The following is a 23,236-nucleotide window of genomic DNA, read 5'->3' as shown; positions in this document are numbered from 1 at the left end:
CCGGAGGGGGGGGGTCTCACCTCCTGCTCTATAGCCGGGTCTCTCCCGCGAGGCGCTGGGAAGCATGAGGCATGCAGCATTCAAAATGTTTTTTGAAAAAGACGGACTTGAAGCTTTTTTTTACAAACACGCCATTGTACTCACTTCTTATTCAGAGACGGGCTGCGCGCTCCGAGCTGCACGGGCAGGCATTTTCCCCGGCTTTGTTTTACAAGGTGGGGAGAGCGGGGCTGGACGCGGGAGGGGGCGGGGGGGGGAGCGTGAGAAGAAACGAAATCGCGGGAAGGAGGGGACACCGGCGGGCTGGGCAGAGGGCGAGGCGGAGGCCAAGTTGGGCTTGGGCGCCGCCGCCCCCGCGCGCGCCTGCTGCCGGGCCCGGGTCACCCGGAGAGCGCGGGCGACCCGGGTCCCGCGCCTCCCCGCCGCCGCCGCCGCCGCCGCCACGCGCTCAGCCCGGGGCTCTTCGCTGGCCCGGCCCCGGCACGGCGCGGCGCGGGGGCGGTGGGTGCAGCCCGAGCTGCCGTGCGCCCCGGCGTCTTTGTGCGCGAGCCTTGCTCAACCCCTCTTCGCATGTCTTTGTGTGTCTCCCCCGGCAATGCCCTCCGTGCCCCGCGGGGGGTGTGTGGCACGGTCCGGGCGCCCGCAGCTCTGCAGCCCTCCGCAGCTCTGCAGCCCTCCGCTGTTCTCCCTTCCCGGCTAGCTCCTGTCGCCCCTCGCCGACTCGTTTCCCTCCTTTAGGAACTCCCTCCTCTTCGCCTCCTCCCCCTCCTGTCTCACCGCCAGGGCTTGCTTCCCCGCACCTCCTCCTAGCCCTACCCTTGCCTGCGTCGCCCCTGCAAGATGCTCCCTTCTAAAGACCCCCTCTTCCCTCCTCCTAGGGGCACAACCCCTTGGCTCACCTGCTGCCTCTTCCCCTCTCAGCCCCTTCCACTAACCCCCGTCCCCACCCCCCAAAAAATCCTCACTCTCGCTATCTGGCATCCACATCACACTGCGCTTCATCCTATCTCCTTCCCGGCCAGCGTTCGGGGTGTGGGACCGAGTGTGGGTCCAAGCTCTGGGACGCAAGTCCTTGAACCCTTGCATTTGGGGGTCCTCCTCGCCCTCGTGGCCCCCCAGACTTGTACAGGGAAGTGTCCCCATTGGCGCCTTGAGATCCCTGGAGTAGGGGAGGTAATGAAGACCCTGGCTTCTTCCACCTTGGGGAAGGGTTAAGGAGTCACCAGGTCGCCCCACTTCACCTCCGGCGGTGCTGGACTTAAGCAGGGCGCTATAATCAGCAGAACGCCCCGGACCGAAAAGGATGGGGAACGCACCTGGAGCCAGGGCGAAGACACCTCGAGATGCAAAGGGAATGGAAGAAAACCCGGTTAGGTTCTCTCAGAGCAAGACCCCTTTGCTGGAGACATAGGTTTCTAAGCGTGGCGGGTGGGAGCTGCAAGGTGGGAGAACTCCGACCCCAGCCTGAACTCAGCGCTACCAGACCTCTTCCCCATCAAGATCCCTATTTGGCAGGTACCAGACCCCGCCCAAACTCCAAGACCCCGGCGCAGGGACAGCCAAACTCTAGGCGACAGGGGGACGGAACGGAACCCGCCAAGGAGGGGAAGAAAGCCAGGAGATCAGACGTTGCCGTCGTCGTAATAGGCGAATTCTCTCACAACACACGTGATGTAGCGGAACTTCGATCCGTTTCTAAACTCTCTTCCTTCCCACTTTCTCAGCGGGAATCCCCTGATGACCTCCACCCTCCCACCGCAACTGCTGTTTGCGAGAGTTTTTCTTCCATGACTGCTGCTCGGCCAGATTGGAGTATTTTCCCAGTTACAAGAACTTCTTAGTGAAAAATACAGACGTAATTGTAGGAAACAAAAACAAACAAACAAAAAAAAGCTTTTGCAAAACTGTTACCGTCAATGATAAAAATGCAATTTTTTCTAGATTCCAGAATACATTCAGCACCTCTTTCCCCATTTAAAAAAAAAAAAAAATCTTCCTAATATCCTTCCTGTTGGAATTCAAACACATTTTTCTCAACTTACGTGCTCAAAAGTAATACAATCAGATGTCCTTTTTAAAATGTGCATCTGATCCTCTCACAATCTTTACAAAGTCTCTAGGTCACCTATAATGTGCTTCCTGATCTGGCTACTCTTTATCACTCTAAGTCTTCCTGGGAAGTCACCTTGCCTGAGTGCACACCCCCACACACACCAACTTTACATGACTAAGGTACCTTATCAGTAAGGTTCTCTAGAGAAATGGAACATGTGCACACACATACACACACACACACACACACCTTTATGTGTACGTGTGGGGGGTAACAGATTTATTTTAAGGACTTGGCTCAGGATGATGGGTGCTGGCAAGTCCCTCTGAAATCTACAGGGCAGGTCTGGCAGGCTGGAAACTCAAGCAAGAGTCGATGCTTCAGTCTTAAGGCAGAATTTCTTCTTTTCCAGGAAATCTCATTTTTGGCTCACAATTGCTTGTGATATAGGCCCACCAATATTACCTAGAGCAATCCCATTTTGAAGTTTGACTGTAGATGCTGAACACATTTACGAAACACCTTCACAGCAACACTTAGATTCTAGATTCGTGTTTGATTAAATAACTGAACACTGTAGCCTAGTCAAGTTGATATTGACATAAAACGAACCATCGCAGGTGTTATCCTCCAAATCTCCATGCTGTCCAGAAATTTTCCTGCAATCATGGCCAGTCAGGTGTTTTACTATTTGCTTCCCAGGTCAACTTGTCTTTCATCTATCTTTATACTTGTCACATTATGTTTTGCTTATTTAAACTAGATTGTATGCTCAGTGAGGGCATAAACCATATCTCTGTTCACCATAATATCTGCAGTAACTAGCATCTGCTGCTAAATACCTGTTTGATAAACACCTGAGTGAAATCGTTATTCCTAAGAAATAGCTGACATTTTCTTATATTTACCCAGTCTCCCTCCAGGTATTTGGAACCAGGGTATATCCTACATACATGAGAAATGAGATGAATTCACTATCTTCTGAATCATTTTTTACCCTGTCCCATAGGTTCTTTGTTCTCCAGATGAAATTTCCTCAAAATTTTTTTGAATATTCTTTTCACTTTTCCCATTTTGTTCTGCAACTTGATGATTCTTTTTTATTCCCCCCCAAGTTAACCACATCTTGCCCAGCACCGGTTCTGTCAAACTGGCTAATGCTTACTAGACTGGGAGATTAATAGTTTAAATATACCTGTTTAATAGATTAAATATGTTTTGATATATGCTTGCATAGTGCTTCTGTTTTTCCAGACTCATGGGACTTAGGTCTTATCATGAATCCCAAATGCTGGATTGCCATCTTCTCCGCTTTTTGCTATCAGTTCATACATAGCAGTTTTCCTCCACATTCCCCTTTGTATTATTTTCATATTAGGCCCCACATTCATATAGGGTGCTTGGGGGTTGGGGGAGAAGTGATGTACATTACAGAGATGTTAAGATAAAAGGATAAAATTTCAGACTGTAACATTAGCAGGAATCATCCTAACAAGTCAAAGGCTCAGCCTCACAAATAATTTGAAATAATCAAGAAACCACCCAGTCCTCCCATTCCCCTTCTTTAAACACATCTGCCCACGTTAAAATCCCTCTTGTTCCAAATGTAGACTTACTCATGCTGTTTGAAGTAAGAGGGGAAAAAATGTAGTAGACTAGTTTGTATGTCATTGCAACTGGAGGAACAAGGAAATAGGATGGTTTATCCTGTTTAGCTTTATTCCTGCATTACTCAGTGATATGGTTTGGATTTCTGTCCCTGCCCAAATCTCAAGTCAAATTGTAATCCTCAGTGTTGGAGGATTGCCCTTGTGGGAGGTGATGGGGATCAGGGGTGCAGACGTTCCCCTTGCTGTTCTGATAATGAGTTCTCCTGAGATCTGGTTGTTTAAAAATGTGTAAGCACTTTTCATATCTGCATTAACTGGCATCTGGTACTAAATATGTGTTTGATAAACATCTGAGTGAAATCATTCCCTCACTGTCTTCTTCCTGCTCCAGTCATATAAGATGTGCCTGGTTCCCCTTCACCTCCTGCCATGATTGTAAGTTTCCTGAGGTCTTTCCAACCATGCTGCCTGTACAGCCTAAAAAACTGTGAATCACTTCAACCTCTTTTCTTTGTAAATTACCCAGTCTCAGCTAGTCCTTTATAACAATGCAAGAACGGACTAATTCACTCAATATATATAAACCTCATCAAAATATAATAAAAAGAAAAGATGGAATATATTTCTTTCATGCTGCAGGACTACTCAACACCTCTTTAAATTAATGAATAAGAAACCTGAAAAATAAATAATTAAAAAATTTAGCTCTCCAAAATTCCATATTGCCCTTATTCTGGTGCTTTCAGATCTATTGTTCTGCTCCAACTAGCAGCATGAAATCTACAGGACTTCTCTTTTATGTTTATTTTGATTTTTGACCTTGGCCTATTCAAAATGTCATAGTGAAAATTAAAATTAAAAAATGAGCGTGTCACTGCCTTTTCTTGTAATTCCAACCGTATGTGGGATTTTGGAGTCAAAGAGACGTCTGTGGGTATTCTGCCTCTACCATATCTGAGCCATGTGAATTTGAAGAAGTCACTTTTGCTTTCTGAACATCAGTTTTCTCATCTATAAAATGGAGATAATACACAGAACTCACAAGAGATTGTTGTAAGAATCAAAGTGAGACAGCATTTATGTGTACAGTATGTCCATTCCTGATATGGTTTGACTCTGTGTCCCCACCCAAATCTCACCTTGAATGGTAATCCTCATAATCCTCACATGTCAAGGGTGGGAACAGGTGGAGGTAAATGAATCATGGGGGCAGTTTCCCCATGCTGTTCCCATGGGAGTCAGTTAGTTTCACAAGATATGATGGTTTTATAAGCACCTGGCATTTCCCCTACTGGCACTCATTCTCTCTGCTGCTGCCCGGGAAGAGGTGCTTTCTGTCATGACAGTGAGTTTCCTAAGGCCTCCCCAGCCATGCAGAACTATGAATTAATTAAACCTCTTTTTTATATAAATTACCCAATCTCAGATATTTATTCATAGCATTGGGAGAACAGCCCAAAACAGTTCTCAAAAGAGTTTTATTATCTCCTGCATTTGATCTAACCTTGTGAACCAGGGGAGCTCCTGACCAAGCAAGACCACCAATGAATTCCAACTCTATAATACAATCTTGTCCAATCCACAGCCTGAGAGCTGCATGTGACCCAAGATGGCTTTGAATATGGCCCAACACAAATTCATAAACTTTCTTAAAACATTATGAGGTTTTTTAAATGATTTTTTTAGCTCATCAGCTAACATTAGTGTTAGTGTATTTTACGTGGGCCCAAGACAATTCTTCTTCTTCCAATGTGGTCCAAGGAAGACAAAAATTTGGACATCCTTGCAATGAATCTTGCTATTTATTTAATCTTCTGAGTAACACAACTGCACAGGTATGAGAAGATGAAAAATAAATCACATTAATCAGATATTTACTGAGTGCTTAAAATTCTGATAAGCCATAAGAAGAAGGCACAAGGTAACATAAGAGTATTTACTTCTAGAGGGTCAGGGAAGGTGGGTCTAAAGAAGTAATATAAAAATTAGGTTCTGAAGATGAGATGAGCAAGGGTGGAAAGGGAGAAGCGTATTGGAAGGAAAGGTCTTCCCCAACAGAGAGAAGAGCTTGTAAGAAGACTGCAGTTGGAAGAAGCTGGGAGAATTTGAAAAGTTTAGAGTGTGAGGCTTGGTGGGGGACAGTAATCAAGCTGAAGAGGCAGATAGAAATCAGGTTAGGTGGCATCTGGGTTTTAATTAATGAAACGTGGATGAATTTTCACCCCAGAAGAAATCTCATCAAATGCATTTTTTAAAAATCCCTCTGGTTGCTATGTGCAGAACAGGTATAAGGTGAACAAAGAATGTAAGCATGTAGACAAGTGAATCTGGACATTATTGCTTTAGCCCAGGTGAGGGCTTCATAGTGACATTATTAGGAGTGGAAGATTGAAGAGGTGCTAGTAGATCAACAGGACTCTGCATCCCATTGGATGTGGGGAGTGGGTGGTGACAGAGAGGGTGGGCATATTCCTAGAAGTTCCAGTTGACTGAAAACTCAGGGAGAGACAACAGTTTAGGCAGTACTTCAATGAAAGGTCTGTCTGATGTCATTCCGAAGACACTTACCAACCCTTCTCGTAGCTGTTGTGTTTTATATGAGACTCATCCCTGATTGTGAATGAAGTGTGTGTCTTGGGCCTCAACCAATACAGTCAGAATTTCTCAGCTTCTCAACTGGTTCAGGCATGGGCCTTTGACACACATAGAAAAGCAACTTTCGCTCTGTACCACTGACCTTGAGCCTGAAAGCCTTGGAGGCTACTATGCTAAGAGGAGAGAAGCTACCTGAGAGTGAAGCAATACAGAGCAAACAGAACCAGGATGACCAAGTCCAGGTGACATTTGATCAATCCTTCATGTCAAACCACACCTTAAGCCACATACATATTCTTTTGGTGTAAGCCAGTTCGTGCTGAGATTTCTGACACTTGATATCAAGAGCCTTAATTGAAACAGTGCAATACAAGAAAAAGGAGAAAATGACAAATAACTCAGCTCTGAGGAGGGTCCCTACGTTGACCCCCCCCATGATTCCTGCCTCATAGTATTCAGACCCTTGTGTTTCCCCCCTCCCATCGAGTGTGGGCTGGATTTACTGACTCCCTTCTGATAAAAAGAATATGGCACAAGTGATGGAATATCCCTTTCAGTATTAGGTTACAAAAAGTCTGGGGTTTCTCTTTTGTGCCTTCTCGAGCTCTCTCTTCGTTCTCTTTCTCTGGTAGAAGCCAGTTTCAGCCTCATAAATTAACCCTCTAGAGAGGTTCATGTGAGTAAGCCTACAGGTGGATTTCCTGATGTCTTCCAACAGTCATGTAAGTGAGCTTGAAAGCAGATCCTTCTCCAGTCAAGTCTAGAGAGGATGATAACCTCAGGCAACACCTTAATTTCAGCAATTATATTACAACTAATATAACCTCTAACAGTCAAATTCCAAGTCAGACTATAAAGTTTCAGACCTGATACACAAATTATTTTAAGAAGATAATTTTTCAAAGGCCAAAATTTATTCACTTTGAAGAATTCATATTCCTAAAATTAGAACGTGTTAATGAGAAGGGAGTTGGACATCACTGGAAGAATGGAAAAGGGAGCAAAGAGGTAAATGTTAGCAATGTCCATACAAGCATTGTCTACAGTTATATGTCTCAAACTTGAATGTGCATCAGAATTACCTCAAGGGATCGTTAGAGCACAGATTATGGGCCCACCCCCACAGTACCTGATGCATCATGTCAAGGGTGGGCCTTGAATAACAAGTTCCCCAGTTATTCTGCTGATGCTGCTAGGGCAGGGACCACACTTTGAGAACCACTGGATGAGAGGCAGGATTCTAATTCATTCTGCCCTGATAGCTCAGTGGTGAGAAACTGGCAGTTGTGAGAAACTGGGCAGTGGTGAGAACCTGGGCTACATGGCAACTCAGGTCCTCTACCAACACGACTGGCTAGAAATTTGTGGCAGACACTAGCACATAGCAGTATCCACTTTCAAGCTTAAAAATGTGAAGTTCAAAAGTTCTTTTTATTTGCAACAGTACTACAAATTTTTTGCCATTTATGCCAATAAATATATTTATTCATTCAGTAAACCAGTACTTATCAAGTACCTACTATGCAGCAGAAAGGAATTTTCCAGTATTTGGGGACATAGTGGTCAAAAAGATGCAACAAATCCTTGTCATCATGGAGTAAACATACTAAGGAAAGAATGACACTAGTGAAACTGTGTCCATATCTATTCAGTAAAACACCATTGAGTTCCTGAGTGGGTTTCAAATTAAAGTGCCTCACCCTGAAAATTGTTTTAAATGTTACTTTACCATAAAACTTTGCAAGATTCATTAAAATTTGCTGGTTCATTTTATAAAAATAAAAATTCCTAACATATATGACATTCAACAATATCTTTTTAACAGCTTTGTATATTTGCTTACATTAAAACAAACATATACACCCAAATATATGAAGAAAGGTAAAGTTTTGAAAATTCATGCAGGTCAAAACACCCATGTTTTGCATATAAAGGTTAGTACTTTAATCAGTGTACATACAGCATATGTTAATTATTTAAAATAAGCTAACATTAATATTTAACTTTGACCAACAGGGAATAAGATATTGAATAGGGCATTGTAAAATAAAAATAAATCTTTATTTAAAGATACTCTGTTATGGGCCGGGCGCGGTGGCTCAAGCCTGTAATCCCAGCACTTTGGGAGGCCGAGACGGGTGGATCACGAGGTCAGGAGATCGAGACCATCCTGGTGAACACAGTGAAACCCCGTCTCTACTAAAACTACAAAAAACTAGCCGGGCGAGGTGGCGGGCGCCTGTAGTCCCAGCTACTCGGGAGGCTGAGGCAGGAGAATGGCGTGAACCCGGGAGGCGGAGCTTGCAGTGAGCTGAGATCCGGCCACTGCACTCCAGCCTGGGCGACAGAGCGAGACTCCGTCTCAAAAAAAATAAAAAAATAAAAAAAATAAAGATACTCTGTTATAACAGAATAAATTCAGAAAACATTAGAATTTACTCCGTTTTCAGGAGGAAATTCTGCTGTGGGATTTCTTTTTCCCTTTCAAAACTGAGTGACATAATAAAGTATCACTAGGAAATGAAAGCAGCATATCACATTTAGACTTCAACATTTCCTACCTCTGGCATCACAGGTAAATCCTCCACTGACAATCCTCCACCAACGAATTTGTCAGATAATTTTTTAAGTGTGCCAATACTAGGCAAAGCAATTATATCAAAAGTGATGCTTTTTAAAAGAATCAGCCATAAATCCAGAATGAACCACAGCATTCTCAGTTTTCTTGATGGCTTTAATTATCTAATGAATTCCTAGCACATCCAGTACTTTGTTTAAAACTTATATTTGTTGTGAACATTTGCCAGTCCAGCATTTTGCCTTCACCTGAGATCACAAATTCTGTTAGCACTGAATTTGGCTTTATGAAGAGCAAATCAATACAATTTCCCTTCTAAAATGAATTCACAAGACATAAATGGAATAAAAAAGAAAATAGAATATGTATTTGGAATCTCCTAAAGACATTTTTTAATGTGTTCATTAACCAAAGATGTTGACTTCACCCTATATATAGAATCTAATTTTCCCTTTTACCTTTTTGCATCATGATTAAATGAGCCATATGAGGCTTGCTCAAGGCCACTTGTTAAGTTTATGGAAGGATTGAGATTAAAAATCCATGCATCACCCTGGGGCATATTTGTTCTAGAAGAAAACCCTTAAACATAGAAGAAAGTGTCCTTTGCAGAATTTCAAAATCTGTTAAGACAGTTGTGTGATCTCCTCAAATTATACAAAGAGATCAAGGTAGGACTGCCACCACGACCACCTCAGTCACTTCTCCTCAGGCCTCTACTCCATCGATCTCCAGTCCATTTTCCACACTCAGTCATGTGGAACTTTTACAAACAAAATCTGGCTTGAAGTGTTGAAGTTCTCATTAAAATCCCGCACTAGCTTCCCATTGCCTTCAGGATAAGGACTACATCAATAAGGGCATCCCAGGCCATAAACATCCCTGTCCTGTCAATAATAATAACAAAAACAGGAATCATAATATTAAGTAACATCTATCAAGGGCTTACCATGTCCAGCCATTTCACTCAGTATCTCATCTAATCCTAATAAGACCCATGTGAGGTAAACACTGTTGTTATCCTCAGAGAAGTTAAGTAACTTCCCCAAAATAGCACAGCAAGTAAGTCAATACATCCTGCTATATAGGGTCCACCCCTACAGGCTCCAAGATTTTCTCCTTGTGGTTTAGTCACTGGCTGGATTCCAATTTCTTGAATATACCTTACTCTTCCTTCTTTCCTTAGAGCCTCCCCACAAACAAGTCCTTCCAGCCTAGACTCTACCTGTCTCCCTGATTGCCAGAAAAATAAGTTCTATTTATCCTTCAGACCTCAGTAAAAACACATCTTCCTCAGAAAAGCTCCCCTGACCTCCAAACAAGATCAACCAACGCATCCCAACATGTACTCTCACAGCACTTTGCACCCTCCATTTATTACCCCTTTGCAAGAATTATTAGTGCTTGTTCCAACTGTTATTTAGTAACTTCCTGTGTTTCCTAGGGCTGCTCTAACAAAGTGCCAAAAACTCATGTAGCTAAATAATAGAAACATATGGTCTGAGGGGTAGAAGTCAGAAATTCAGGTGTCTGCAAACCCTTGCTCTCTGTGGCAGCTCTAAGGAAGAATACTTCCTTGCTTCTTTGGGGTTTTGGGGCTTACCAGAAATCATTGGTATTCCTTGGCCTGTAGACACAGCACTCCAGTCCCATGGCCACCCTCCCTCTGTGTATCTTCACATCATTTTCCCTTTGTGTGCATCTGTCTCTGTGTCCGAATTTCCCCCTTTTTAAAGGACACCAGTCATATTGGATTAAGGTCTATTCTAATGACTTCATTTTAATTTCATTACCTCTGTAAAGACCTTATTTCATAATAAGGTCACGTTCTACTAGGACTTCAGCATATCTTTTCTATTTATTGTGGTGGGGGGACAAAACTCAGCCCATAACATTGCCTATAAGACCAAAACAAATTCCAAGAGATGGGGACCTTGTCGTCTTGTTCCTCAGCACAATATTTTACACATAGTATGCATAAAAATCATTATTTATTAAATGAATGCAAAACCATCTTTAGGAGGTATATCGTAAGGATGCTGGAGTTAAGCAGAATTCAGAATCTCTGAATTTCCAACACCTACAGCACCAGACAGGTAATATGCCCACATGAAGTGGACCCAGAGAACTGGAGAAAATATTCTCATCAGCTTTAGTTGATTCCTGCTGTGACAGAACATAAATCCAGTGTGTTAGACCTTCCAACTTTTCAAGAGAAGCCTGACATCCACATTGTTTTTAGAAGAAATTTTCCAATTTTTAAGAGAGGCAACTAATTCAATTTTTAAAATAAACATTGTTTAAGGCAAATAAAATGTGTCTGCAGGCTAAACATGGTCTTAAGTTCTCCTGGTTGCAGCTTCTGCACAAGCTCTCTTGCCTGACACCATGTAAGAGGTAACTTTGCTCCTCATTCACCTTCAGCCCTTCAGCCATGATTGTGAGGCCTCCCCAGCCATGTGGAACTGTAAGTCAATTAAACCTCTTTCCTATATAAATTACCCATTCTCGAGTATGTCTTTATTAGCAGCATGAGAACAGACTAATACAGACTAATACTAACATCAGATATCCTATGAGATCAAACCGACAATAAAATGCAATGGTTCTATTTACTCATATAGTGTAAGTGTTAAAATATCTCACTTAAATTGCAGTCATGCAGGGCTAGCACTAAGGAGATACTCTCCTCTGGAGTGAAATGTAAATGGTGTCAAAAAACACAGTAATCAAGATAAATAACATTTTAATGCAATATTTTAAAAATCAACATTAATACAAAAAATTCATGATGACCCAAAGATTACAATTCTAGACAAAGGCAGGATCTAACCTTGCACTTGCACAAGTTGGCCTCTCTCGCCTTACCCTAATCCTTGCCTGCTTGCCTGTTTCACTGACATTTACCCTCCCTGCTGGATCACTGTTTCCGGGACCTATCTTCTATGGCATTGATTCCCGCTTCCTGGAGCTCCAGTTACTGCAGTACATTACAGAAGAAGCAACTCCTCATCCACCCAAAATTTTATGCTCAAACATGCATTGCACTGAAATTTTGATGATGCGATTTATGCCTTCTGCAGATTCTTCTGTTCATCTCCTTTCTCTGAAAGAATAAATCATTTATTTTCCTACAAGGTGGTACCACTCACTTCTGACAGAATTGCTATAATTATAGCTTTCTCCTAGGCTTCTGCTTATTACCTGCTGACTTCTGCAACACTACTAGATGCTTCCGATGGGGATGTGTTTCTAGTCCTGCAACAGCCTGCTACTGGAGCATAACAGATGCAGCCTAGTTACCATGGAATGCTCTTATATTGATTCAGGTCTCAGTTCGGAAATCACATCTGAAGTGTTTTAAGGCTTGATATTATAGAAAGCACTTCTGACCTTTCCTAAGCCATCACTCAAAATATAGACACTCTCATCTATCATCCCTGATAACCCCTTGATGTGATAATGTGCATGATTAGGTAATAACTGAGGACAAAATGTTGGTTCAGGGTTGTCATAAGCTTCTCTCAGACCTTCAGAATCACAAAACATGTCAAAATCACATGAGAACTAACATAGCCAATTATGCAAATATATTTATGGAGTGTCAAAACACCCATTGGGAGAACAATTGGAACCAGCATGGAAACTCCGCTAGTTCAGAATTCTGATAACTATAATTTAAATAAAAAGGAGATATGGTGAGGAAAATTAAGCTTGGCCCCAGGTTCCTGTGTAATCTGTTTCTTCATACATTAGAAAATAAATAAATTAGAAAAATTTAATTAGATTAATAATTGATTTCATTAATTTAATTTGCTTAGGACAATTGCCTGATCATATATTCTGTCTATATTCCTCTGTGAATCTTTCCCTCTTCTTTACCTCTGATGAATTTGATCGTAATTGCATGTGTCTTGATGTATGCTCATAGCATCTTTCATGCCGTGTGTCTTTTTGTCTATATGTCTGGCTTCCTCTACTAAACTGAAAGCTGATAGAGCAGCTGAAGGAATGCATCTGACATGGTTTGTCTGTGTCTCTACCCAAATCTCACCTTGAATTGTAGCTCCCATAATTCCCATGTGTCATGGGAGGGACCCAGTGGGAGATAATTGAATCATAGGGTCAGATCTTTCCAGTGCTGTTCTCCTGATAGTGAAAACGTTTCACAAAACCTGATGGTAAAGGGGAGCTCTCCTGCACAAGCTCTCTTGCCTGTCACCGTGTAAGACGTGACTTTGCTCCTCATTCACCTTCAGCCATGATTGTGAGGCCTCCCCAGCCATGTGGAAGTGTAAGTCAATTAAACCTCTTTCCTTTCTTTTTTTTTTTTTTTTTTTTTGAGACGGAGTCTCGCTCTGTCGCCCACGCTGGGGTACAGTGGCGCGATCTCTGCTCACTACAAGCTCCGCCTCTCGGGTTCGCGCCATTCTCCTGCCTCACCCTCCCGTGTAGCTGGGACTACAGGCATCTGCCACCACGCCCAGCTAATTTCTTTTTGTATGTTTTTTTAACAGAGACGGGGTTTCACCGTGTTAGCCAGGATGGCTACGATCTCCTGACCTCGTGATCTGCCTACCTCGGCCTCCCAAAGTGCTGGGATTACAAGAGTGAGCCACTGAGCCTGGCCTAACTCTTTCCTACATAAATTACCCAGCCTCGAGCATGTCTTTATTAGCAGCATGAGAACAGACTAATACAGCATCTCATCTGAATTCTTCTTTGATTTCTTAGTGCATATGATGAGTATTCAAATATTTTTTGAATGGGTGTAAGTAACCACCATTACTCCAATACACACAAAATCATCAGTTCTTACGAACTCCAAGAAGGATTTCATCATAACCAGTGACTTTTATCATCAAAAAGCACTTTAATTCACACCAAGGGACTTTGGGTACATTGAAAATCATTGTGTTCCTTCTATGACCTTCATTATCCCAAGTAATTCTATTACGACACAGATTCACATGAATATCAGCATTGTTTACAGATAAAGACTGTGAACTACCTAGATTTGATTCGGGCCCAGCCAATTGTTAGTTGTGCCTTGGTTTCCTCAGCTGCAAAATAGGGTTGAAAATTATATAAACCCCAACTTGTTAATGAGACCCAAAAGAGTTAATATTTGAAAATATGTTTAGAATAGTACCCAAATATATTCAGAACTCAATAAACATTAGTCACTATTAATACTAGTATTACCACTGACAACACTGAACCACGGAAAGAGGGAAGGAAGATGGGTCTGGGAAGAGAACACATAAAGGAGGAGGCCAATTATCCTCTGGGGCTTGGCTCAGAAAACACTGGAAGCTGGCTTTTAGGAATCAAATGAGCAATTGCAATTCAGGAAGAAATCAGGTAATTCAGGTTGCGAAAGAGGGAGTCAAATTCCAGGCCCTCTGTTCCAGAAAGGAGAGGACCCTGCAACTAAGACAGCTCCTTCCTAGGGCAGGGAGCTTTTGCTAGACAATTCGATGTGGGAGTAGTCCTTACCAGGATGCAGCCAACAAAGGGCAGATAGGTGAGAGCCAGTTCAGTTAGAAAGAGAGACATAGGGGTGTTCACAAGGCTACACTGGGTGTCTACACATCTATCCTCACTGTTAAAGATGTGAGGATGCCACCTTCTTTACCATGGACATACTCAGATTTCCCTGAGTACATTTGCACTGCTGCTATCTGAAACTGTCCATTAAATTGTGTTGACTTTATTTTCCATCTCCTTAGAAACCATGATTGCTTTAAATGCTTTGGGTTTGCTTGATTTTTGTTTCCTTTCATTGTTATCAATGTTGTTTTCTGGACACTGATAAAACTTTTCCACAAACAGGATTTCGGTTAAAGTAAAACTTTTGTAACCCCAATTAGTCAGTTGCTAAGGGGCTCAAAGTGTGAAAATAACATATAAACACAATAAGGGCCCCAGGAAGGGATTTTTCTATTAAGCCAACAGGTATAATATGTATATACTACTAGGACTCATATGTTATACCTGTCTCTTCTTTACAGATTTATCAGGCATGTCCCTTATCCCTATCACCCCAGTATCACATTATGCTCATCTTAATTAAGACTGAGATGTCAAATGTTTACTGTTCCATTTTGAACAATTGCCAGTGAAAATCTATAAGCCACCAACTGCAGCTATTAATAGAATAAATTATATTTTTGTTTGTTTATTTTTGTATCTACCCCAACAATGGAATGCTAAGTTTTTTTATTTTTGTTTGTTGAGTGAAAAACAAAAACAAAACAAAAAAACTTGTTTAGTGTTTAGTGTTTCCCACTGAGACCCAGTAGTGCATTGTTCAGATTCCAGAATGCCTTGCCAACCTTCTTGATAATCAACTATAGTGTTTCTTTCGCCTGAAGTGATGGATGTTCCCTGTACCATTTTCATATGTGGCATTATATTCTTCATATATTGTACCTGTGTATTTCTGGCAATGTGGATCTTAACTCCACATGTCTTATCTGGTGACAGTGGCCCCAAAAATTCAGTTTGGGGTTGAGTACCCCTTTACTATGTTCTCATAACACATACTAGGAATTACATAAGAATTGAACTATTATTATCATTTATATAGTACTACGCCAGACGCTCCAGAGAGTGGGTGATTAATATATGAAAAACAGATAGCCCTCACTGAAAAGTTGGATATCTAGCTGGGAAGATACATTTCCAAGAAATTAAAAAAAAAAAAAAAAGGAAAAGAAACGTAAAGACAACAGACTTGGAAGAGACCATACAGAAACATATGCTAAGTTACATAACATTTCTTGAAATAAATTACATGGGAGCATTTCCTAGTTGTATTTTGAGGATCTCTCATTAACAATATTTTGTTTGCAATTAGTTTGAAATATTAAATATGAAAGTAATTTTTTTTTTTTTGAGATGGAGTCTCACTCTGTCACCGAGGCTGGAGTACAGTGGCACTGTGTCGGCTCACTGCAACCTCCATTTCCTGGGTTCAAGCAATTCTCCTGCCTCAGCCTCCCAAGTAGCTGGGATTACAGGCACCCACCACCACACCCGGCTAGTTTTTACATTTTTTTTTAGTAGAGACAGGGTTTCATCATGTTGGCCAGGCTGGTCTTGAACTCCTGACCTCAGGTGATCCACCCGCCTTGGCCTCCCAAGAAAGTAAATTTTTAAAAATTTGACAGATGTGATTATGTTTTTGCCATGACTCTGACCTAGATTTCCTTAAAGTTTTCTAGGAAAGGGTCATTATAAAGTCAATCATTCTATTTAAAAGCCATTACATATAATACGATTGTGATCATCACGTTTTGTTGGGAGTATTTGCTATATCCCTCTCCCCTCTTGACAATGAGGTCCTTCAGGTAGAGTCCCCATAACCCTAATATTTGTGTTCTCAATGTCTAATGCATGGTAGATTCTCAAACTATTTCAGCAGCCTCACAGACTTTTTTAAAAAATTATATATATCATGTAATTTTTAAAATTGATAAATAATAATTGTACCTGCTTAATGGAATACATGTGATATTTTGATACATGAATTATGTAAATGTCTAATTAGTAAATATTTCAAAGTGCAAAAAAAGAACTGAAAATAGTATCAACCTGGATGTTAAAAGTACTAACAGTTGGCAGATTTGCTTTAGATAGATTTCCTCCTTTTTTGAGGAAAAACAGTTACAGCCATAGTCCCAGTTCAGCCCAGCCCACCCCGTTTATTTTTTATTTCCCCCTCTCCACAAAATAAACCACTCTCCTGGAATTGGTTTTATTCTTTCTTGTGGGAATAAATGTATTTTTCTGATGTATGTATGCGACCTTAAAAATATAAAGTGTTGGCCGGGCGCGGTGGCTCAAGCCTGTAATCCCAGCACTTTGGGAGGCCGAGGCGGGCGGATCACAAGGTCAGGAGATCGAGACCACAGTGAAACCCCGTCTCTACTAAAAATACAAAAAATTAGCCGGGTGCGGTGGCGGGCGCCTGTAGTCCCAGCTACTCAGGAGGCTGAGGCAGGAGAATGGCGGGAACCCGGGAGGCGGAGCTTGCAGTGAGCCGAGATCGCGCCACTGCACTCCAGCCTGGGCAACAGCGTGAGACTCCGTCTCAAAAAAAAAAAAAAAAAAAAAAAAAAAAAAATATATATATATATATATATAAAGTGTTTTAAAATTTACAAAAATTACATCATATGAATTCTTTTCAACTTTCTTTTTTTCATTGAAAATGTATGTTGTCAAGATTGACTCATGTTGAGGCACGCAGAGCTTTTTCTGAATGATACATTTTCCCTAATCAAATTTAGAGTAAAAATCTTTATCCTTCAAAATCTACTACTTGGCCTGAAGTTATAAAAAATAAAAGAAGATTCCAAGGCAAAGAAAAAGGGGCAAAGAGTCTTTTTCACACATTTTCACACTTTCAGACTACCTTGGTCAGCCCTCTCTACTGACTACTGCATGGAAGCAAAAAATCCTGAGTTTAGAGCCAGGAATCAGAAATGACAGGCAGGCTTGAACCACCTGGCAGGCTGGCCCAAAGAGCTACACCAAAAACAGCCCCACAGTCACCAGATTCACACTCACTTTTGAGCACTGGCAAGGAAAAGAGGTGGATTCTCTTTCTTTGATTTTTTTTTTAACAGTCTAATTTATGTCTTTATTAAATAGTATTTCTCAGTATCCATACTGATTTTGGCTACATTCAGTAGCCAAAATAAACAGGAATACAGGAGTAAATTTGGTAGCCTTTTAAATACTTGTATCATGTTTTTATCAATTATTTTTGCACTTATTCTTTTATTCAAACAGACAATTATTGAACATCAGTTATATATTTTTTCAATTACACTTTAAGTTCTGGGGTACATGTGCAGAATGTGCAGTTTTGTTACATAGGTATACAGGTGGCATGGTGGTGTGCTGCACCCATCAACCCATCACCTGCATTAGGTATTTCTCCTAATGCTGTCCCTCCCCTAGACCCCACCTCCCGACAGGCCCTGGTGTGTGATGTTCCCCTCCCTGCATCCATGTGTTCTTATTGTTCAACTCCCACTTACGAGTGAGAACATACAGTGTTTGGTTTTCTGTTCTTGTGATAGTTTGCTGAGAATAATGGCTTCCAGCTTCATCAAATTTTTAGAGACAGAGTCTTACCATGTTGTCCAGGCTGGACTCAAGCTTCTGGCTCAAGAAATCCTCCCAGTTTAGCTTCCTGAGAAGGTGGGACTAAAGACCCATGTCATTACCTCTGGCTTTCTTTGCAATTTTAGAAGAGAGATCCTTGCTTTCTTTCGTCCCACTTTTCTTTCAAAAACATGTATCTTATCAATAGCCAGACCAAGTCAAAGCATGGGTTACTGATGCAAGGTGTCCAAATTTTGCCATCTAATAAAGATATATAACATTTGTAAAAACAAAGTAGTGACTTAGAGAGACTTGGTAGGTAATCACATTAACAAGTTCCTAAAATATTTTGCCTTCACAAAGTTCCTTTTACCATGTGGCTCCTGGGCACCTAATTCTCATTTAACGTGAAACTGAGACATTAAGAAGTCATAATTTACCTCTAGTCAGTAACCAGATAATCACTGCTAAGGAAAGAACTTTGGTTTTGAGGTCCTAAATGATCCAATAAATATATTTCATATCTTAATTCATGAATTTGATGCTTAACTTCACTTCCTCCTTTTCTTTATTTTTCTGAATATTTGGGTAAGGCTAACGACCAAGTCTAAGTCATTTGGGGAAATTTAAAGAGCATATAAGTTTCTCCACAACTTCTGGTTCACAAGTAGACATATTTAAAGATACCCATGTACAAAATCAAACTTTGGAAACAGATAAAACAGATGACAGGCACTGATTTTGGAAGATTTATCTCAGGGCTTCTACAACTTAGGAGTGCCCCTAAAAATCTTGTTCCATTTTCAAAGTTCTGTTTACAAGACATTTTTAAAATATTTTCTGAAAGTATTTAGATAGATATGTGAGAGTAAGAAAACAAAGCCTTGATAATATACCATCTAATTTTCCAACTTAGAACTACTTTAAATAAACACTATATTGAAATACCTAAGATGTTTAAATCCTGTATTGCTTTCAAAGATTCCCCAAATCAAATGACAAATGAATCTGTTTGACAAAACACAGTTAATGTCTAAACACTTTAATACAATACTGTGACATCCCACAAACACAAGAAATAAAGAGGGCATATAGGAGCAAGAAATTGGGAGGAAGAGAAAGAACCTTTTCTGTTTGGAATGGCAAAGGAATGTAATAATATAATATAATGACAAGATATGGACTTCAGACTGGACATTTCAATATAAAACAACTGTGCTGTCAATGAAGCTTGGCCTTGATGTTTAAGAAAAACAGAGTGGCCCCTATTTCTCAGCTCTCTGAAAACCATACTCTTAGATGGTATCATCCTCTTCTTCCCTGACCCAGGTGCCAGCTATGCGTATAGCAAGCCGTGGTTTTCTGTGTTACCTGCATTTCTTTATGGATCAGCTCTATGTCTGAGTAGTGAGCTCCCTGGAAAATACTGAGGAAGTCCAGGCCTGTTGGAATCACCCCAAGAAGCAAATGGTGCCTTTTATGGAATCTAGGCAGTGGATACTGCAGCCTCATCATCAAGGTGATGCAGTCAAACATCCTGTCTAGGACTTGGGCAGTTTCTAAATTTTCTGAATTACATGAAATTCAATTGTATTTATTTTTATTTTTTTGGTTGGATTCATATTACACACACACACACACACACACACACACACACACACATATCCCTGAGGCATTATAGCACAAAATATTGTTGAAAATGCAAAACTGACACATTTTGTCTCAGTTATCAAGATATTTTAGATATTACAGGAAAAAGCGGTACTTTAGTGTAAATGTTTCACATGGAATCTCCTTTCTGTAATTTTCTTTGCACCACCACAAGTGAATCAACATAGCTTCTTTCTATTACAATCAAAAAATGCTAAAAACCTGGTAGCTAACAGTGATTTATTTTTCCTCAGTCTTGTCACACACACATTCCCCTCATACACACATCACAGTACTTTTCCTACGTTTGAACTCTGCTCAAGCGATTTCATCCATAAAATCTTTCCAGACATGCTCTGTATGCCTCTTGCCCCTCTGGTGACACTTTATCTATGACCTTTACAAATCTAACCAGCTGTTAATTTTGGTTTCCCTTTGAAAATATTGTGAAGGGAGCTCTGTTTCATTGCTTTCTTTTTCCATTTGCATTTGCCACCCTATCCCTCCGGTTCTAATGCATGCCAGGACCCTCAGTGTGACACTCTTTTAAGGAAAAGAAGGCTAATGTACCATATATTCTACCTCTCCTCTATTCTCATCCCAATCACAAGTGACCTGCTCTGCATGCCATTCTTTCAGAGGAGTCTGAGCAAGAGAGGACTCGCTAACATGGTATGTTAATTTATGATCATTGCTTCTTTCAGACGCTATAGGTGCATTTCAAGGAGGTCTTCCTTAGAGAATGTAATGGTATTATTATTGCTAGCACAGTTCCTCCCTGAACAAGCAGGAGAAAGTAGCTTTCAGGTAATCATGATACGTTGAGTAGAAAATCCAAAAGGCAAGAATTTATGGAGATGTGGATGGGGACAGGTGAGTAAAATGGACCTATTACCTCATCCTGTTCACCTGGGTGACTGCAGTAGTCTCCACGTTGGTGCCCCTGCCACCACCGTATCTGTTTCTAATCTTTTCTCCTTGCTGTGGTCAGACTACAGCTCTGACAATAGTACAATCCAGCTGAAAATCTGCTAGTGGCTTCTCACAACCTTAGGGATAAAATTCAAGCTACTGGCAAGAAATAGGAGGTTCTTCAATCGCACGTTTCTCCAGCTTTGTATTCCACCTTGCTGCTGCAGTACCCTAGTTCCCAGCTTTATTATTGTTTATTGCTTACTGTTCCCACAAACAGACCACTCTCTCGTTCTTCATTCTCTCACTCCTTGATCCAAATCCGTCAGGCTAACTTGCACTCAACCTTCAAAATTCCTTCCAAGATTGATCATTGCTTTCCCTGTTTTTTCTTCACTCACAGGAACCTTTCTGGAATCCTTCTTCTAGACCCAAGTTTATCCTTTTTATTCTTATCCCACTATATTGTATGTAGTCATGGTTTTCTGGTGTGTTCATTCTCCTATAAAATCAGGGTCTCTATCTTTTCCTTCTTGTATTTCAAAATTTCTGACCGGCAGCCAACAGCTAGTTGAGTTAGTGTTGTAATACATGTTTAAAGAGTGAATAAATGAGTTTGGAATCGGCAAAAATTAAAAATACCAAAGAAATTTAAAAGCAGGCCTTTAATTTAAACAAATCTTCTGTGGTCTTATTTGCACAGTTCTGTAGCCAACTCTCTCTCAATAGTGATGAAATTAACTTTAGCCCATCCCACATCTAATTATCGTGAATAAAACTCTAAGCCTAAAACAAGAACTCTACGCCTGAAATGATTCAGATACTATCTAAATCACTTCAGGCGTAGAGTTCTTGTTTCTATGTTCACCTCAACTTCCCCTTAGAGGTTGCCCTGTTTTGAAGCCTGATACCATATTCATTTTCCCAGGGTGTTCCATCTGTGTGTAAATATCTGATGTTGTAGACTAGCTAAAGTACTAGCCATAGGATTAAACAAGTTTCACTCATGAGCTGAGCACATGCCTTCTTCATATCTGAAATGGTTTAAACTGATCCAAAGTGGTACATTAAAAAAAAAAGTTCAAACCAGTACTGACTGCCTTTGTTTGCTGCCCAGCATTCATCTCCTCTCTTCAAATAAAAGCCCAGACTCTTATCTTGTCTTTGGTTTTCAGTATAATGTTTTTTATTCCCAGAGAGCAATTTTTGGCCTTTTGAACAGGCTTAGACAATTAACTCTGTCAGAGACCTGTCTGGTATTTAATGAAAGCTGTGTATTGGTTAGAGCAGAAAGGGAGAGTGTTACCATTATAATCATAATATTGTGTTGAAGATTGTTAGCATTTATTATTATATTGTAAATTACTTCAAACTGTTGTATAATTTATTAATAACTTTTAGAATTTACAGTCTGTGTTTAATTAATCAATCTATAATTCCAAGATGATTTCCTTTTAAAAATAAAATAAATGAAATCCACTAATTATTCCTTCTTTATTCCTCCTACCCCTAGACAATTTCCTACATAATTTGCTCTAAGAAGCATCCTGAGCCATGGCATCTCAGTCTTACCCTTTATTATTAAAACTAGCAACAAGGACGATCATCTTTTATTCTGAATTGTTTTTTAAAAAATTTACTTCCCTTTTAAATCTGTTGAATTATCCAAACTACAAAATTAACTCTAAAATATTTTTATATGAAGGCCCCAAGAGTTGCTGCTAGTGAATTAACTTTTAATCCGTAAGACTATTTGCATATTTGACAGACTATCAGAAGTTTCTTTTTTAAGTTTTATAAATGATTTTTGAATCACAAAAATCCCATGCCAATAAAGCAATTAAAATACTTGTTCTTTGCTTGGAGATTTTTTTCTTTTAACTTTTAAACCTAGAAACATGTGATAGTCTTATTTCTGAACCCCTTCCTCCCAAAAAAACCAAAGTTCCTTTAAGAGGAACATTGAAACTCAATTTGAAAAAGAAATAAACCATATAAATACTGGGAAACTCACACTTCTAACTAATTTCAAAATTTAAAGAATGACAAACTTGATTTTTTTTTTACATGAAAGCTGAAAGCAGATGCTTCAAAACATTTTGAGAATTAAACGTAGGCCATATTGTTTGATGTTGATACTTGGTGGTAACGGCAAATCCATTAATACTGAACTTTCATTCTCGTATAAGCTAGTTAACATGTTACCATTTCCTGACTGATTAGATAAAATTGCAAAGTTTTATGTATACACAGAAGTATTTCTAATAGGAAAAATGGTGTAGTAAGTTTATGTTTATCATTAGAGCAATGGTCAAAAAATCGTAATATCTATATGTTGTTGTGTATTATATACACATTAAATACTACTTTTGAAGGTATATATTTCTATTAATATACAGTTGTGTGATCCAAGTTTTCCTAACATTCATGTCTTCTGTAATCAGAAAACTTAATTAGAAATTTTAAAAATACATAATCTTCTAGTTGTACAATCATAATATTTAGCTTAAATAGTTCATTGTGTTCCCAAATTTATTCTTTCATATTTTTATAGTGATGTACCTAAGAAACCAGATTCTGTGCTAATATTACTAGTCTCATATTTTATAGAGAAGGTAATTTATATTCAATGAACACCCAAATCATCAGAACAAAAGTGAGTTTCAGGTGAACACTGTGAACTAGATGATACAAAAGTAACTCACACCGCTCTCGGGC

General features: G+C 40.1%; 1 protein-coding gene across 4 annotated transcripts in view; it reads right to left on the bottom strand.

Annotated features, from left to right (window-relative positions):
- The window catches only part of LOC105493522 (potassium two pore domain channel subfamily K member 2), a 235,399-nt gene that overhangs the window by 143,401 nt on the left and 68,762 nt on the right, over positions 1-23,236 (bottom strand). The window contains exon 1 of one of the 4 annotated variants that reach the window (XM_071080635.1): positions 1,317-1,373. The exons of 1 other annotated variant lie outside the window; for it this stretch is intronic. Coding sequence is in view for 2 of the 3 variants with exons in the window: in XM_011761222.3 (XP_011759524.1) it covers positions 21-66 (46 nt within the window). In the remaining variant the exon portion in view is untranslated. Of the gene's footprint in view, positions 1-20; positions 735-1,316; positions 1,374-23,236 lie in introns of those variants that run through there. 2 more of the 4 variants (XM_011761222.3, XM_011761224.3) reach the window with 2 other exon arrangements.

The sequence above is a fragment of the Macaca nemestrina genome, chromosome 1 (genome assembly GCF_043159975.1).
Source record: "Macaca nemestrina isolate mMacNem1 chromosome 1, mMacNem.hap1, whole genome shotgun sequence".
NCBI classification, from domain to species: domain Eukaryota; kingdom Metazoa; phylum Chordata; class Mammalia; order Primates; family Cercopithecidae; genus Macaca; species Macaca nemestrina.
This window is presented reverse-complemented; position numbering and strand designations above follow the sequence as displayed.